The sequence below is a fragment of the Tachypleus tridentatus genome, chromosome 1, assembly GCF_004210375.1.
Source record: "Tachypleus tridentatus isolate NWPU-2018 chromosome 1, ASM421037v1, whole genome shotgun sequence".
Taxonomy (NCBI): Eukaryota; Metazoa; Arthropoda; class Merostomata; order Xiphosura; family Limulidae; genus Tachypleus; species Tachypleus tridentatus.
The window spans coordinates 68,458,068-68,475,778 of record NC_134825.1 but is presented as its reverse complement, the minus strand read 5'-3'; the positions used below and the strand labels follow the sequence as shown (position 1 = coordinate 68,475,778).

Sequence of the window (17,711 nt, the reverse complement as noted above, 5' to 3'; positions counted from 1 at the left end):
CACACAAGTAACTGAATAAGCCAATCAAATTAGTTGAATAGTTTCAAACAGCATAGATAACAATGAAGATAAATAGCTCAGAATAAACCTAATGAAGACAGGCAAGTGGGTAACAGTAAGTTAACCTAGTAAACATCAGGAAGAAGATAAAATAATTTCTACTATATTCTCTCTTATTATACATCTATAATTTAAACCTAATATCTTGAACTGTTGATTAACTGAACTTGGGTTATCTCCCCAGTTGTGAAACTACAGTGGAACCCCTCTAAGCAGCCACCCCTCAGATTCAGTCACCCCTTGAAAGCGGTCATTCAATCACAGTCCCTTTTTTTGTTTACATAATCCCTAATTATGTACAGTAGAACCCCCTCTAATGAGGCCAGTTAGTCTCAGTCCCAAAGGTGGCTGTTTCAGAGGGGTTCCACTGTATTGATACATGAAACCATCACTACTTTCAAATTAATTTGAACTGCAAGTCAGTAAAATACCATTATTTGGTGAATTAGAAGTCTTATTGTACTAAAATATTTTCTCCACCATTCTAAACTGGTTTTCAGAGTGAGACACCACTGGTAAAACTATTAACAGTTGTTAATATAGTCTATTTAAATTTATGATCACATCTTAATACATTCAGTTCATAATACTACAATTATTTATAATAAGAGACCTGATAAAATTTGAATACACACAACCTATTAGACAACTAAATGTTCTATATATTTTAAACCTAACAGAAGTTTTTGTCATTACTTTTACTTTTTTTGAAATGATGCAAATGCCAGTTATGAATGTTTCCAGCTCAATATTTAATAAAAGGTATCTATTACAAGATTCACAAGCTTCTGTATAGAAGAACATACACTTTGTCTAAAGTGTGACAGTTGTTGTATGTTATATTTATTAACAATGTTAAATATCCAAATACAATTAAATGTTACATATATTTACTAGACACTCTTGCTCTGTGCAACAAATTATTTCATGGAAGAAGAGGTTTTATAAGTTTAAAACTCCTTTATACCATCATTTATCATTTTTGCTAAACCTTCCCTAGTTTTTAAAATATCTGTGTAGCCTCATTTGTTATATTGTATAGGATAAAAGAAGTAATTACTATGAACGTCTTGATTTTCATATTTTGATGGGAATATAAAATATTGATAAAAATTGTTATGGACAATGGTTAAAGAACTGCATGATTACCTCAACTTGATTACATATAGTATTAATGTATGAAACCATATGAATAGAATACTGATTTTACCAATGTATGAAATCACACATTCTACAATTCTGAATACAAAACAATCTATAAAATTACTCAATTACTATATATTGAAAATATGTATTTGTCTTTATACAAAAAAAGTCTTCAAAACTAAAATGACTGCATTTTGAATACATAATAATCTAAAAAAATCATGAAATCCAGAAATCTGGAGTATGAACACAAAAACAATCATCACTTTCAATTTCTCTGGTTCTGTTGTAATTCATAAGGTCAGCTTGGCTCAGCTTTTCAGTATCAGGTTTAAAATCATCTAACCTATATGGACATTCATTAACAAATGCACAAAGGTCACTTGACAATATTAAAGTATAAAGGGATAGACAAGAGGAGCAAGAAGAACAATAAGGAATAATGTCTAAATATTCGTAGTCCTAGATCATTAAAAATGTTTACACCTGAGTCTAAACATATGATGGAACTTGAAGTTCAGTAACTGTAAATAAATACACCCATTTAGTGTATTATGACATTCTAGCACACTGTTATAAATATGAGCCTATTAAAAAATTGTCCAAATGTGAGAATCATCTGTTGAAGAAAAACCACTTGGAATCCAAAATGGAGTTTACAAATGAAATGTATATATTATATTAAGTCAAATTAGATAAAAGCCAAGTAAACATAGTTGACAAGGAAACTACAGAAAGAGGCAACATGATAAACAAGGCTTCAGCAAGTTGGTTTTAAGCAGAAGTTTAAAAGGGTTGTTTATATACTAAAATAATGACTCAAAAGCTAGAATAAATGATACTAAATTATTTTAACATTTATATGAAAATTAAACAAGTTAAATAAGTGTTTCATATATACTTTTATCAGTAGATATTTGTGTAGTAATAAAACTTTCATTTGACTTACAAATTTATTTCGTTATTCAACACTGAATGTTATATTTAAAAAGTTAAACTCAATCTTCAGAAACAAAAATCTTATACCCAAGAGGAATGTCAAGTTACTTGTATTAGAAAAACTGTAATTTCTAAACAGCAAGCTGTTCATTTATATATCACTGAAAAAAAGTTCTGACAAAGTAATACTATGAACTTTGTTTGAAAACAAAATATGTAGAAATAACAAATTATGAATTACCAGTAAAAATACATACACAAAGGATAAGTTGAATCAAGAAACTAAAATTTATATGACAGCCAAAGAAAATTTAACTGTATTATTCTTTAGTCCAAATTTAATAAAATCTGTAGTGTGGATTAATTAGATCAACCCCAAACACTGTGCCAAGCAAAACTTCACATGATCTTGTATATTTTTCTGTATCTCTTGATAACTAATAATATCCACATGAAAATGTTAAACATGAATCCTATGTTAATTTCTCATACATGAATACATGCAAGTACAACATGAATGACTACTACCAACTTCAGTCTTCAGATAGGTTTGTACAACAAGGTGGTAACATACTTCTTCCGATACCTGTGTGTAGCACTGAGAACCATTACTCCATCCTGTCAAAATTAACAGATATTTAACAACTAGAACAGTGCTTTCTTTAGAACATCAAGATGTGTTTGCTTCCTGATGCTTTTAAATATATTAGGAAAGTTAGAAAAGGTTGTCTTCTTGTTTCTTATATATTTTACTTTTATGTTAAATTATAATATTGTGTTTGAGAATTTTTTTTAGTTTTATTTGTTTTTCATTTCCTATAGACATTTCTTTCTGTGTTATTAATGAGAGAATAATCACAAGTAAAACAGGAAATGTACTACAACCTTTAATACTGGGAAGAAATAAGAACAGGAAAAACTTAAAGATCTATGATTAATTATGTATTTTTTCTGTCCATGTTCAGATAGTTTATATTACGCACTATTTATTAATAAAAAATTACTAATTTTCCCATTAAATTTGACACAATAAACAAAAACTATTGATCACTCACTGGAAATAACAGAAATTTAAAGTTTAAACTGACATTACTCTGTCACAATGAAAATTCCTCTCTTTAACTCTACATTAATTTTTTGTTGTTGTTAATAAAGAAAATAAATGAGCACACCATAACTTTTTGGAACAATTATTTATTCTACTTAGAGGAAGCCTCTTTAAAGTGGTTGGAAATATGCTTTGATGAGTGTTTTGTTCAGTGATTCCCAACCTGTTGTTCCCTTCTTCAAGTATAATCATTTTTTTTCTTGCACCCCTCCCCAGTATTATCAGCATTTTATTACCTCTTTTATCCACTTTAAAATTTTAGTGACCATTTATTACAAGGCTATTCTGAGACATTCCCCCAGAAGTGAGGAATTACTGGACTAGTAGGACAATCATTAATCCAACAAGGAGGTAGGTTTCAAGCTGTCCAGTGTATATATCTTAAAGCCTTCAAATAAAATCACCTATTCACCTTGAAATTAATTTAAAGAGTGGTTTCATAAACAACATACATTTACCCAAGAAAAACATTCTGTAGCATTCATATAACCAGCTAAATGCACTCCGAGAGATTTAATACATTAAACAACTTAAGTTAGTATAATGATAAAAAAAAAAAAAAAAATAACGATTTTTCACCTTGATGGAGAGAGCATACAGATGGTTTAACATAACATGGTTGGGTTCAGGAAGCAGAGTTGGTTCACACTGACAGAAAGGATAACAAAATAGATATGACTAAACTAGTAAGCACATCAGTCACAGTTATTCAAAATGAAACAAATTAGAAATTAACTGATGCTGGATTTATTGTGGAATTACTATTCCATCCAAAGAATATTTATGATTAAAATACATTTGAGTTAAGCAACTGATAGGTGCTGCTAACAAGTTCAGTTGAGTTGTTAAAATTGATCTGATATCAACCTACATACACATTTAGGTAAACTAAACTGTTCAATGCAACTTTGAGTTAAGATCCAAAGTTATCCTAAATAAACAAAACTGCACATATATTCAAAATAATTCTTTAAAAGCATTTAGTGTTCTTAATGCCTGTGTTAACATTCAAATATTAACTATCCAAATATACACAATGATCCAGAAGGTAGGCAAGAAAATGCCTATCAATTAGCTCAACAATGAATTTCCACTGCACACTAAAAATCAAGTTAAAATTAACGAAATCCAAAGTTTAAGAAAAGCTTTGAAGAAAATATTTATTACACCAGTTAGTACAAGAATTAATGCCTTGAAAACTTCAAGATAAAGAAAGCATAAGTTGTAGTAATGTACAAGAGATACAACTAGTAAAAATTTATGAAATTAAGCAATTTCCACATGGATAATGTTTTCTTGAATTACACTTAAAAAGAGTAATAAAAGAGAACAAACCGAAAGTGAAATATCTTTGTTTAGGATCACTTGAAGAAGATGAGGAGGAAGAATTGGAGGTCCTGCTGACTTATCATATGGATTCCTCTGAGGAATTTCTTGACAATACTCGCCAGGTGGAGTTCCAGCCATGTCTTCTATATGTACAGAACACAAAGAATATTTAAGATCAGAAATATACTGTTTTGATACTGCCCTCCCATATGTTACAAAAAACATAGATCTGTTTTATCCACTTCATTCTAAAATCACTGTATTTTGTTTTGTATCTCTTCAATATACAGTTAGCAGAAGTCTATCACTGACAACTCAAAGAATGGTAATTATTTGTAAAAAGAGCAACACAGTAATTTGGGTTGTTATGAAGATATTTACCAGCAGGATTTGGTGGGTTAACCATTTATTTCAGATGAGAGGGCACTCATTTAGTATCTGACAGATTTCTAGTTCAAAGCTAGGGTGAGTATATATATATATATATATTTATTTATAAAATACATTACACATATCAAGCACAAAAAGTGTTGAAGCACATGAATGTTAGCTTACAAATTCATTTAAAACAAGTTATTTTATTGTGAAACAATTAATAAATATTTATATTTCTACTGCTTATATTTTACCTCTTTCTTTTACAGTTAAAAATGGTAAACTATGTACCTTTCTTCCTTCCACTGAAAAACATTTTATTACAGTTTCTGATCAACTTCTAAACCATTTGAATGTACTAGTAAACTAGTAATGGTTTAAAAGAAATAATCTAAGTAAATGTGTCCTCAGAATTAACTGCACAAATAAAATTTTCTGACCCATTAATATTTATTGGATGCTTCCAGGGTTTTGATCAACAAGATTCCTATTCCCCCCTGTATACTATCTAGTTAAAAACCCCAGTAACTGACATGAAGTAATCAGCTACTTTAATTTACAAAATTATTCTGAATCTATTCAAATTCCATGGGACTGTAAAGAGCTGGGTGCTCCAATGGTAAAGCAGATGATGTCTTAAGATTATGATTTTATTGAATGAGAATGACTGGTCATGTCGGCAGAGCTAGTTACATGCGTAATTCTGATGTTTTCTGTTAAGTAAGAAATGTTAGATTTAAACAGCTTACAAAATATCTTAAGTGAGTTGGTTTATAGAAAGAAATCTTGAGAGAAGAAAATCTACTGATCTATTTATGATTCCAAAGAAAGTTGACCATTTATTGTCCAATGCAAGTATGTACACTGTGTCTTATGTCATTGATATAAATAGACTGTTATCATTCTGTGTTACACATAATGACCACTTTGGTTATTTATTAGCTTAAACTCACTCAGCTGAGTTAACATCTGATATACAATGAATGGTACATTGAAAACGTCCCTGAGGATCAATCATGGCACAATGGAAGCACAGAGAATTGAAAATTGTTGATATGAAATGGTGTCTAGTGATTCCTAAACCATGTGGGGTGGTCTCTAAAGGACTTCGAGGCCATTAACAACCAGAGTAATATTACTCCAGCATTGGCCATGATCCCCTGAAAAAGACTGGATATGCCAATGGTGCATTCTCCACCAGTTAAAGCTGTTTCTCTGGGAGATGAGGCAGAGGGATCCAACAGGAAAAAGACTGCAATTCATGTAGTAGTTGTAAGACTTTCTGAACCAGAAGGTATCCTACCAGGGTGACCACACATTGCAAGGAAATGTGGAGTTTTGCAGAGCTTTAGAATAAGCTGTTGATATCAAGTTGTAACTCTGTTGCTCTGAACCATTCACCAACAATTCTGAATATGTCTATAGCCTTATATTCATGTTGAAAATTAGTGATATCTCAGCCAGGCATTGGCCAATAAAACTCAAAGGAGAGGCTTTAACCAATCCTACAGGTTCTTGTGAATGAAACTAAGCAGCTTTTTTTTTGACATTCAAAGGTGAAGTAATATTTGGACTATTATTTGAAGCATTTCTGGCAAGTAACTGCTTGGGAAGAATGAACTAATAAGCAGGCAGTACAACATTTGATTTTGAGCTTACATGGTCCAGCCTTGTTTTTGGACAACAAAAATACTGAGAAAAAGTTATGGTTGAGTTGCACTGACAATTCTACCTAATGAAGAATCAAGAGATCTATTAGACCAAGTTTAAAGTTCAAGTCACTGTAAGTCTGGATAATTAGGCAGATGCAGTGGCCTCAGCAGATCGAGAAAATATTCTGCTGTACAAGTTTGATAAGGGGCTTCCTAGTGTGGTGATGAGGCACAACCATGACTGAAACAGTTTCCATTTAGACCAAGAACAAAGTGGCAACTTCAAGCTAATTGCTGAAGAGGAAGAAACTCATACACACAACTGATGTGGCTACATCTCAAATGGACTTTCACATTCAGATATTTGTGAAACATCAATTTTCATTACATACATCTAATGATTACACAATATTCTTTACATAATTGAATACAAACTCTTAACCTGCCAGCCAACGTAAAGAATAAACTTGAAAAATATTACGTGAATATCAAACCTGTAAAACTTTTCAAACACAATGAAAACAGGTTTCATAAGGAAATAATTATTGCTAGATACAAATATATAGACATCAAATTATTCATCTAACTGTGAATATGACACACATCTTTTTTTAAACGTCCTTTTAAATCTTACTTTGAGAACCACTTCCTGAGTTTACACTATCCATGGCAAGAGCTTCAAAAACTTCAAAATCCTGTTTCTGGACATTGATCAGGTTCTTCTTGGCTCCACTAGGGTCATCAACATTAGGCTATATGGATCAAAACAAAACAATTAAACCTTGCCTGTTTTTCAGATAAGTTCTAGTGAAAAATAATAAATTCATTTTTACTCATTATGATGTGAGACAAGCCTCAGAAATAACAATAATGTCTGCTTCATATAATCAGGGACATTTTCCTTTACAATTTATGCCTGTCATTTTGCCCTAAATAAATAAATATAATAGGAAATGTTTTTACTTATAGTGAAAACAGTCATATATACATGCACAGAATACATTTACAAATAAAGCCAAGTAAATTCCTATAGAGCACTGTAACCATTTAAAACATTAGTTTCCATTATGTGCATCAAATGATTACATATGTGCAGAATTACATACACACTCTTAACTCCCAGTCAATGTAAAGAATAATCTTAAGAAAACATTATGTATTTATTCTATATTATTATTTCTGATAGCTCAAAGAAACTATCTTCAAAAATATCAAATTGTAATGTATTAGAAAATTAAGTCCAGATTTTTACTTTCAGCTTTTAAGACCATTTTATCAAGACCCATAAAAAAATATACAAAATTATCATCTTAGAAAAATATTTTTCTATGATGAATTTTTCAAGAAATCTCTTTTAATTAAATATATTAAGTTAATAACTCTTTTAGCATGTGCTTCTTCCCAGTGACGAACCTTCTAACAGTTTGTACTTGTTATGGTTTTCATGGTATAACCTTTAAATCAATAAGCATATCTTCAAGAAATTTTGTATATTATCAGTAAGCATTAGCTGTTCTAAGATTTCTTAAGTAATGTTTGATTTTAAAATTAAAAATTCTTTTATGCATCAGAAAATTTTCAAATTTCCCATGGGAAATCTTTAAAACCTCTAGATAATTATCTCTTTTAGTTACAAACTTTGTACTTGTTTGCTGCTTGCTGTAGATTGCTAAACCTTATTTAAATTTTATATATGGAGGATGTGAAACAATTCTTTTTTTTTAGTTTTATATATACAGTTGGAAATAACCAATAATCATAAATTACTTTTTCAATAACACAGAATTCCACTATATTTTTTCAAGCTTAGTAATTAAACCGTATTTAGGTCTGAAACATACAAAATCTCAAGCTAATGTTTTGTGTCATCTCGTGTATTGACATGTGTTCAAAATTTCATTGAATTACTATTTTATGAATGTATGCCAATAATATTCAGTATCAAATTTGTAGATTATAATTCAACTTTTAGTATTAAGCATTAGTTAATTTCTTAAGTTAAAAGTAAATGTTACAAACACAATCCTAAATATAAATTTCTGTTTGCAATACTTCATTTTAAGAAAACTTGATTAAAAACTTATTTATAAATAATAATAATAAAGTATGTACATACACAATGTATTATAACTGAAATGTGAATGTGTTATTCAAAATACTAGTCCACTAAAACACAGCCAAGACAGGTCACTTGTAAACTGTATGTGTACTGCATCATTCCAATTTATGTAATTTTAGCCAGGCATAACTGAAAGGTCAATATAATAAAAATAATAAACATATGATGTCATGAGAGCTAAGCTATTCAGATTAAACATTTGTATTTTCATGTTATAACCTGTAGTCATTCTAGAATGAAAAAAGCATAATTTTATTTATTTCCTAATTTTTTGTGGTGGTTATGAAGTCAGTCAAATTGACCCAATCCATACAAAGATACAGTATTGAAAATAAAGATAAAATATAAAGTTTTTCTTTAAAATATTTGATAATTATCTGGAAGTTATAAAGATTTTGTATGCAAAATTTGAAAATGTTCTGATGCATAAAAGCATTTTTAATCTTAAAATCAAAATTACTTTGCATTTTACGTAGTCAAAACTTAAAAAGAAAAAAAAAACATGATAAAAACATTATGCAAGAAATCTTAAATCTTAATAAAAAAATCTGATATTTTGTGTATGAAAGCCTTGTAATCTTTACTAATAATCTGCAAAAGTTTGCAAAGATGCGTTTACATTATAAAAAAAATTATAAAGTAATTAATCTCATGGATACTTTCATGATTACAAGCTGAGTGGCTTCCACTCATCCACATTGATAGGGTTAAGAGCTGTAAGAGTAACAAAAGTTATAATACCATAAAAAATATCAAAATCTAACCTCTTTTGGGTCATGTTGCCAGTGTCCATCAACCAAATACTTATACTCATGTTCACCTTCTGGCACATCCAAAATAAGAACAAAGTTGTCCTGACTGTAGACAAACAGTTTTAAAATTACAAATAAATTTTAAATAATTCATAGGTCAATGCATAAATGCACTATACAGTTCACTACAAGTTAAAAGAAACTATACATATTTAGTCATAATACAAACTCAGTTCACAATTTAATTGACAAAATATTAGTAATTTTCGCTCTACAAAAAATTAAGAGAAAACTGAGTTTTGGGTGATACTTATCAGTACTGATAATTTAAAACATATCCACATAACTCCTAGGGTGATAAATTATTTTAATCTCACTTTGTATACATAAGAAGTAAACCTGCAAACTCTGATTGTTAAGTAGGTTCTAATTTTTCTTTTTCTTTTTCAAGAATTACAAAACTTTTGAGCTGGACTACATCACACAGAATTAGGGTAAAGGTTGTTTTGGGGAAGAGTGAAAATGAGAATGCTTGGGTGATAAGAATGATATAACAATTAAGGTGACAAACTTTAATCTATGGCTGCATACAGTGAGGAATAAGATGACAGGTTTACGTAGTGGGAGATTCTCTCATTAAATATGGTGATGAAAGTTATTTGCAGCAGGAAGAGGTGGATCAAAATTTGCTTGTAGGAGTAAATAACGTTGGAAAATGTAAGTTAGAAGATCTACTTAAAAATTTATAACAATTTGTTTTCAGAGGGACAGAAATGGATAAGTTGTTCTTTTGAGAGTTCCCCCACAGGCTAGGTGTAGTAATGAACCCCTAATCAAGATCCAAGGCTTAAATGCAAGATTATTGGGGATATAATCATAGCAATGGATGGGCTAGTTAAAAATGTGGGATGAATTTCTGGATAAGGGTAAATTATATCTTAAAGACAGACTCCACTTAATAATGTAATATTATATATATATATATATGAAAGAATTCAACTACTTATTATACTAATATTAGACATTTCAAAAGGAAAATTTGAATTGCAGGTTCTAGTCGAAATGGAAAACAATAAAATAATAGGAAATTTCTGAAATCTGGTTAGATGTGCAAACACTGAAATAGGAGTTATTTTGAAATCCTAGTTTATAAGTTGTTTAATCATGACAGACTTTTTAAAAGGGGTGGGGTGGCTCTTTATATAAGGGATGAGCTACAGCTTGTTGGGTCTGAAGACATTAACTGTAGTGAAGAGGTTGAATCTGTAAGGGTTGCAACCATGGTTATCATGGGTAAAAAATATTTTACTGACATTTGTTATAAGCCAGTTAATTTAACAGTTGCAATCAAGACTGTCCTCATAGCAATAATGATTTTATATTTCTCAAAGAGTTTAATATTAGACACACTAAATGGAATATTATATGGAGTTTGGTAGTGACTAAAAGAAATTTTTTAGTGGTACAAAATGGTTTTACTATAGTTATCCCTTATCATTTGCAATTTCAAGTATTCATGATACAGCAAGAATCAACACCCAAAACTACTGTGAGACTTGCACCATGCTGCATAATCACTTCTCATGCCACACACTATAGCATTCTATGTGTTCTCAGCAAGAATCAACCCCCAAAACTATTGTGAGACTTGCACCATGTTGTATAATCACTTCTCGTGCCACACACCACAGCATTCCATGTGTTCTCAGTCTTTATTCAACCACCATGTATTTGTGCAGACCCTCTCAAGTCCTCTGCTACCTCTACCCTGTCTGCCAGTCCTACCTCATCTTCAAGCTGTCCAGATGACCCTCAAACATACCAAAACATCAAGCAACTTCATCTTTGCCATTTTCATCACCTTCAACGTTACTGTCAATATCATCACTATCTTCTCCATCATTATTACAAGCAAGTTAAGTTAAAGGATTTTAGTTTAAAATATATTTATTTTACATTACTGTACTACAATTCTCTACTTGTTGTTTTAGTGTGTATTACTGTACATTATTTTTTATTATGAAATGTTGTTACTGTACATACCATATTTCTGTATGTTTGAAACCTATATATATTGTCTTTTACTAATAGTATTCATGGTTTTAGCATTTGCAGTAATTTTCAGAACTTATCTCCTGTGAATGGCATGGGATAACTGTATACCAAAGGATCATAGAGCTAACCAATGAGAAAATGTTTAGATTTGTTGTTAATCACTAACGAGAATATAGTTGAAGTAAGGAACATTTGAGAACAAATGTAAGGAACAAGTGATCATTGCTAATTAGGTTTGATGCTTTGCTACACATTGTGATAAAACTGAAAATAATTTTAGTTCTTAATTTTCATAAAGAATATTTTCTGGTGAAGATAGTAGGTTTGTCACAAGCGAAATGGAATAAGGAGTTAAAAGGTGATGCGAGACAAGTTTGGGAAATTTTTAAAAATAAATTGTTTTAAATCCAAGATATTCATGTTCCTAAAAAAGAGAAAAGGGATAAGAGGGAAGATAAATCAAACTGAAGTACTAACAACATTAAAAAGAAAATTATGGATAAATTCCATAAGTTTAAACAATTGGCAGAAAGGCTGTAAGATTTATAGAATTAAAGGAAAACAAGGAATTTGATTACAAAACAAAAAACTGTGAAATCTGAAGGATTTATGTGAAATAGATGGCTCATAACATTAAATCTAACAGCAAGAACTTTAAATGGATTAAAAGAAAGCAAAATGTTAGAATAAAGACTGGGCCCTTAAAAGATGCTGACAGCAAGATGCTTGTTGTAGATAATGAAATGAGCAAGATCTTAAATATTTATTCTTTTCTGTTTTTAATACATCTGTTCTTATAAAAGTAATTACTATCAATATTCCTGATTGAGTATTTGATGGGAAATATTACATTTGATAACCATATAAATGATAGGTTCTTGAACGTAAGTGAAAAGCTTGAGAGATTAAAAACAGATAAATGAACAGGGCTGGTCAAAGTTTTACTGAGGGTTTTAAACGTCATAATAAAAGCCCCCCCTCTGTAATTTTTATAACAGTAGGCCAAGAGAAAGTAGATAAATGTCTGATGATTGTAGAGTTGTTAATATTACTCCCATTTTTAAAAAGGGTGATACAGAAGCTGTCAGTTAGCCCTACTTCTGTACTAATGGGAAAAATTGAAGTAAGTCTGGTGAAAATAGCTTTTATAAAATCTAATGTCATAAATAAAACCAAGCACTAATTCACCAAAAGGAAATCTTACCTTACTAACAGGTTGTTTCTTTTTCAACTATGTTATTATATGGGCATTGGAAAAGGTGTGGAATTGGTGTACTTAGTTTTTCCAAAAGCTTCCAATATGTGTCACAAAAGGGTAGCTATGAAAGTTTTAGTTGTGATAAAAATTAGGTTTTGGGGAGGAGGGAGAGAAGGCATTTCAGGGGTAAGTGTCTGTTTGAAATTTATTTTCATGTAAAAAAAATACAATTCAGGTATATTTGCCTTTTAAATACTTAAAGCCAGAAAACCCAAACTGTAAAAAAGGTGGGAACTGCTAACTGTGAAAAAAAACACAAAAATATATCACTACAAGCCACAGGGTGAGAAGTGAATAATCTAGATTACAAAATAAATGTAAACAAGCAGAGTCCTAGGAAGATCCAGAACTAAAATAATTCACAGAAGAAAAACTGAGTGAGAAAGAATGAGTACAGTTTATAAGCATTATGAAAAAAATTAAATAGAGAACACTCATGAAGAAGGGTGCCATTTCATAAGACACCCTTTAAATTCAGAAAAACAGGTCAGTTTTATGAAGATAATAATATATTGAACCTATGGAGTCAACAAACAGACAGAGGTGGTTCATAATCACATAACGTAAATACTATATTCTACTCCTGCAGTGGAAGGTTCTCAGGGGAGCAGCCCAGACATATATTATGAAGGAACATGCTGTAGAGGCAGTAACTCCCTTCATTAGCTTCAAAAGTAGCCAGTGTAACAAAAATAGGTTTAATTCTAAAAATATATACTATACCGAAATAAAAATAGATGAGATCAGCATGGGTACTGTCAGCATTAGGGCAACCACCATAGCAGACAAAGTCAACTTTGCATACACTAAAGGTCAATATGGAATGAGCAAAAATACAAACCTTCATCAAAAACAAACAAAAATGGCATCTTATGCTGACTAAGCATCCACAAGGTAATCTTACCTGCCAAGATAATAATTATACAACAGTACTAAGACACTGAAAAACCAGAGTGGACAACAGAACTACAACTCTACACTGTATGTTAAAGGCAAATTATGCAAATAAGGTCTTCAACTAAGTTACAGAATTTCCAGTAGTGTCAGAAATATTTGTATCAGGAAGAAAGTTGCAGCAAAGTTAACAGTATGGCTGTCAACAAAAAAACTTATAATTATGGTGGAAAAGAAGAGCTTATATAAAATTCACTGTTGCTTATGGTAACATGTCACACACATGGAAGAGCAGAAAATTAGAGATGAGTGTTGTATACACTGGTATGCATAAAGGATATTTGGAAATTGATAGTAATGGGTTTTCTTGCCGGTATGATTTCAAACTCAACAAGGAAAAGCTTTCGGTATTTCACAGGCAAGTTCACCAAGTTTAAAATTTTTGTTTATCCTGATTTATTACAGAGAAAACTAAACTTGTATGTATGCCTAACAGTGACCCCCCTATATCAATTAAGAAAAAAACACATGATGTAGGCATCTTAAAAGTGTTATGCAGTCAACTGGAACAAGATAATATATGAATATCATAAACAAACCATTTCACAGCATTAGGCTTTCTGATGATTAGCAGTAATATTTCCTACACTAATCAATAAGACTAAAGCAACTACACCATTTTAAGGTATAAAAAGGGCCAAATATTTCAAGGTATTTGTTACAATAATTCAACATGAAATAATTTGCAAGTTACTATTTCAACTTTTGCTCATCCTACCTGTGTACCATTTTCAAGGGCTCCCACTGTGTAAAACTGCCACTGATATAGACATCTTTGCCACCACCATCCCATTTAAACACAGTCGGTAGAGCAGTTTCATTGATGTTTGTGCTTGAAGTAATAGTTGATGCTCTTGGACGCATCTCCCCTTCCTACATGCACAGGAACATTAAATGAGCATTATATTGCATTTACTACACTGTTGATAAGAACACTTGTGTTTTCTTCCAGTTAAATGCTGCACACAGCTGTGGAAGTTTTCTTTCGCAGACTCACTACTACATATTATTATTAATTTAATAAAACAACTACCCAAGCAATAATAAAACTTATAATGAACAAACACCATGCCTCCCTTGACAAAAATTCAGCAAGAACAATTTTAAAAGAGATTTATTACATGGGCATTAGAATTTCAATACATATACATAAATGTTAGCTATTCATGATCTTTCTTGGACATTATTATATGAGAAAACAATAAAAATAAGACAAATAGGATATTGTTAAATTTATTTAAGGTGTTAGCCAATTTTATAAAACATACAAGTTAAAATACACTCTGACTTAAATTTTTCAATTATCATACTTTTATCAGCAAATGCAATTTAAAAGGTTTATCACTAATTAAAAAAAAAGGTCCCGTATAAGAAGTTTCCTTGGAAAATAAACTTGCTTTCCACACACATCACTATAAGCTGAGAAAATTTTCCATTTTGTTGATGTTAACAACACTCAGGAAAGGTAGAAGACAGCATATAAACTGCAAAATCTATATTTGTGTGTGAAGTAAACAAGATATTGTTTGCAAACCAAAAGAACAGGATGACAAATATTTTATTTGATGTTCCTCACCTTTAATGATAAAGGAAAATCATCACTATCTTCCAGAGAAGGCTGATACAAGAACTTGTTTTTCTTTCCAAATTCAAATGCTTTGTCTTCTCTACCTGGAGAAGATGGAGTGCAATCAGTGTCTGATGAATACGCCCTGTCCCGCTTCCCAGATGCAGAGTTCCCCATTACTATATGCTTGAATACAAAGGACTGTTCAAAGCACAGGATGAAACATATAACGTGGAATCTAGAGAAACAAACATATAATTATACACAGATATTGCCAAAGGTTTGCAATATGGGAAGGGGGGTACTGGTATTCAAACAACGAACATAAGGTATCACAGGTCTTCTCCATTTATTAAACTTTAATTTCATAAACTGATATATGCTTTCACTATGTCTAATGCTTTATTTTTGAAAAGTTATCTTAATAAAATCAAATACACAACATTCTTCATGAGTAGTGTACCCATTTGATTATGGTTAATTATATGTTATTATTTTAGATGTTTTGTACTGCTTGGTAGAGGTGTTTTTGGTATGATAAAGAGACAATGTACAATACTTACATATTTCCTGAATCTCTAAACTTCATGTGGTGTTTAAAATGTTTGTGAGATTTGAAGAAAATTTTGGTTATAAAACATCACAGTAAGAGAATTAATTATTCAGTTATCTAGTTAATCAGTGAAATATTCAGCAAGTCAGCTTATTGAGGCAAATTTTGAATTTGTGTTTCAAAAAATAAAATACTGTTAAGCAAGTGATTGTTCATATTTATTAGTTAGTAAGGGTGTAGCTGGTGGAACTTGTACATTACAGTTCAAGAAACAAATTGCTTTAATCATCATTAAGTGGACTGAACTTTGCTTTATTTTTAACAAATAATCAAGAGAACCCATCCAGTGATAACAACCATTACAAGAGCATTTAAACAATGAAACAGTTTATAACTGTTATGAAAATCAACAAACTGCTGTAAAGTATAAATGAGTTAAAGTAGAAATCATATCAACTGTATTTTTTCATGAAAATACAAAAACAAATTTTAAGACATATTTTGTTTATATACGTAACAGTACAAAATATAACCAGAAAATTCAACCTCATAATACTAAATGAACAGTGAAAATAATGATAATTGCAAGAAGTTGTATGCATATGCAGATATGCCATCTATTTCTACTACTTTATTTAACATAAAAAGTTTCAACATTTCTGTAAGCAATGAATATGTTATCTTAATCCTACATGCATAAATTGGGGTCCAAAGGGTGCATGCCACTATTTGTTACAGAATGTCAATCAATAATATTACATATTTGATGTCAGATCCATCAACTATTCATATTACCCTACACTGCTAATTTAGCAATAGCTTGTGGTAGGAAAAATTACATTAATTAGTGTCTTGGAAATTAATCAACTGTCACAAGAATAGCCAACTGACCAAAATTAGTGTTTATGACTGTTATTGCTTTTGATTATTTCAATAATTAATTAATTAATATTAAGACTATTATTGTTTTCAATTATTTCAATTAATTGAAATACTACAGTTGTTTATGGACAAAGCTATATTATTTGAACTTCTGACTATAGGGTAGGAAACTGGTTGACAGCACCAACTGCCAGCTCTCTATCTACTTTGATGATAAATAAGATGTAAATATTTCTTCTTCTTCTTGTTTTTATAGTAACTTGCTTCTAACTTAAAATTGGGTAACTGTATTATTTAACATTGTACGAGCAAGTACAAAACTAGAGGAGTGATCCAAAGAGTCCATCCTTTTTTCTCCCTCTCTAGAAATTCATAACTTTATTTTTAATGTTATATGGGAAGGTATGGATTGCAAAGAGGGAGAGGCCAAGACCCTTAATTTTCAAGAGTTAATAATTATTATTTAATGTTGAATAAGCAGAAATGGATATAGAGTAGTAAATGTGGGAGTCAAACCCTTTCCATCCATTTTTTTTCCAATAATTAATAACTGCATTACTTAATGTTGCATAAGTAGGTGCTGATTTAGGGGTCATAGGAGCTCCTCCCTCTTTCAGAATTTAAGTTCCCAAATTTTTCTAACAACTTTAGAATTCATGTGACCATCTTATCCAACTTTGTTTTGATTTATCAACATTTCAAGTTGTGGGAACACTGCTCAAATTTTATTAGAAAAAAAAATTAAGCAAAATGTAGATAATAAGCTAGTCATCCCATAATTAGCCTCCCAGTATTGTTCCTCAAAGGTCCTACCTACATTCTACCACTCTGCTCACCCTTAATGCATTTGAAGAAATCCTTACTAGTTATTTTCTTAATTTTTCACTTGACCAGCTCTCTATAATCTCCTAATTGTTCAACTGCTGTAGTAAATTTAAACATCTAATAATCATAATGCTTTT

General features: G+C 30.6%; 1 protein-coding gene across 4 annotated transcripts in view; it reads right to left on the bottom strand.

Moving 5' to 3' along the window:
* Nucleotides 1-793: 793 nt before the first annotated feature.
* Nucleotides 794-17,711, bottom strand: part of LOC143251214 (5'-AMP-activated protein kinase subunit beta-1-like) — a 30,069-nt gene continuing 13,151 nt past the window's right edge. For all 4 annotated transcript variants that reach the window (XM_076502661.1, XM_076502668.1, XM_076502681.1 and 1 more), the window contains 7 exons: nt 15,324-15,552; nt 14,466-14,620; nt 9,493-9,586; nt 7,244-7,361; nt 4,589-4,725; nt 3,833-3,901; nt 794-2,763 (listed from right to left, as the gene is read on the bottom strand). In XM_076502661.1, the coding sequence (XP_076358776.1) occupies nt 2,686-2,763; nt 3,833-3,901; nt 4,589-4,725; nt 7,244-7,361; nt 9,493-9,586; nt 14,466-14,620; nt 15,324-15,491 (819 nt within the window). In that variant the 5' untranslated portion in view covers nt 15,492-15,552 and the 3' untranslated portion in view covers nt 794-2,685. The remainder of the gene's footprint in view (nt 2,764-3,832; nt 3,902-4,588; nt 4,726-7,243; nt 7,362-9,492; nt 9,587-14,465; nt 14,621-15,323; nt 15,553-17,711) is intronic.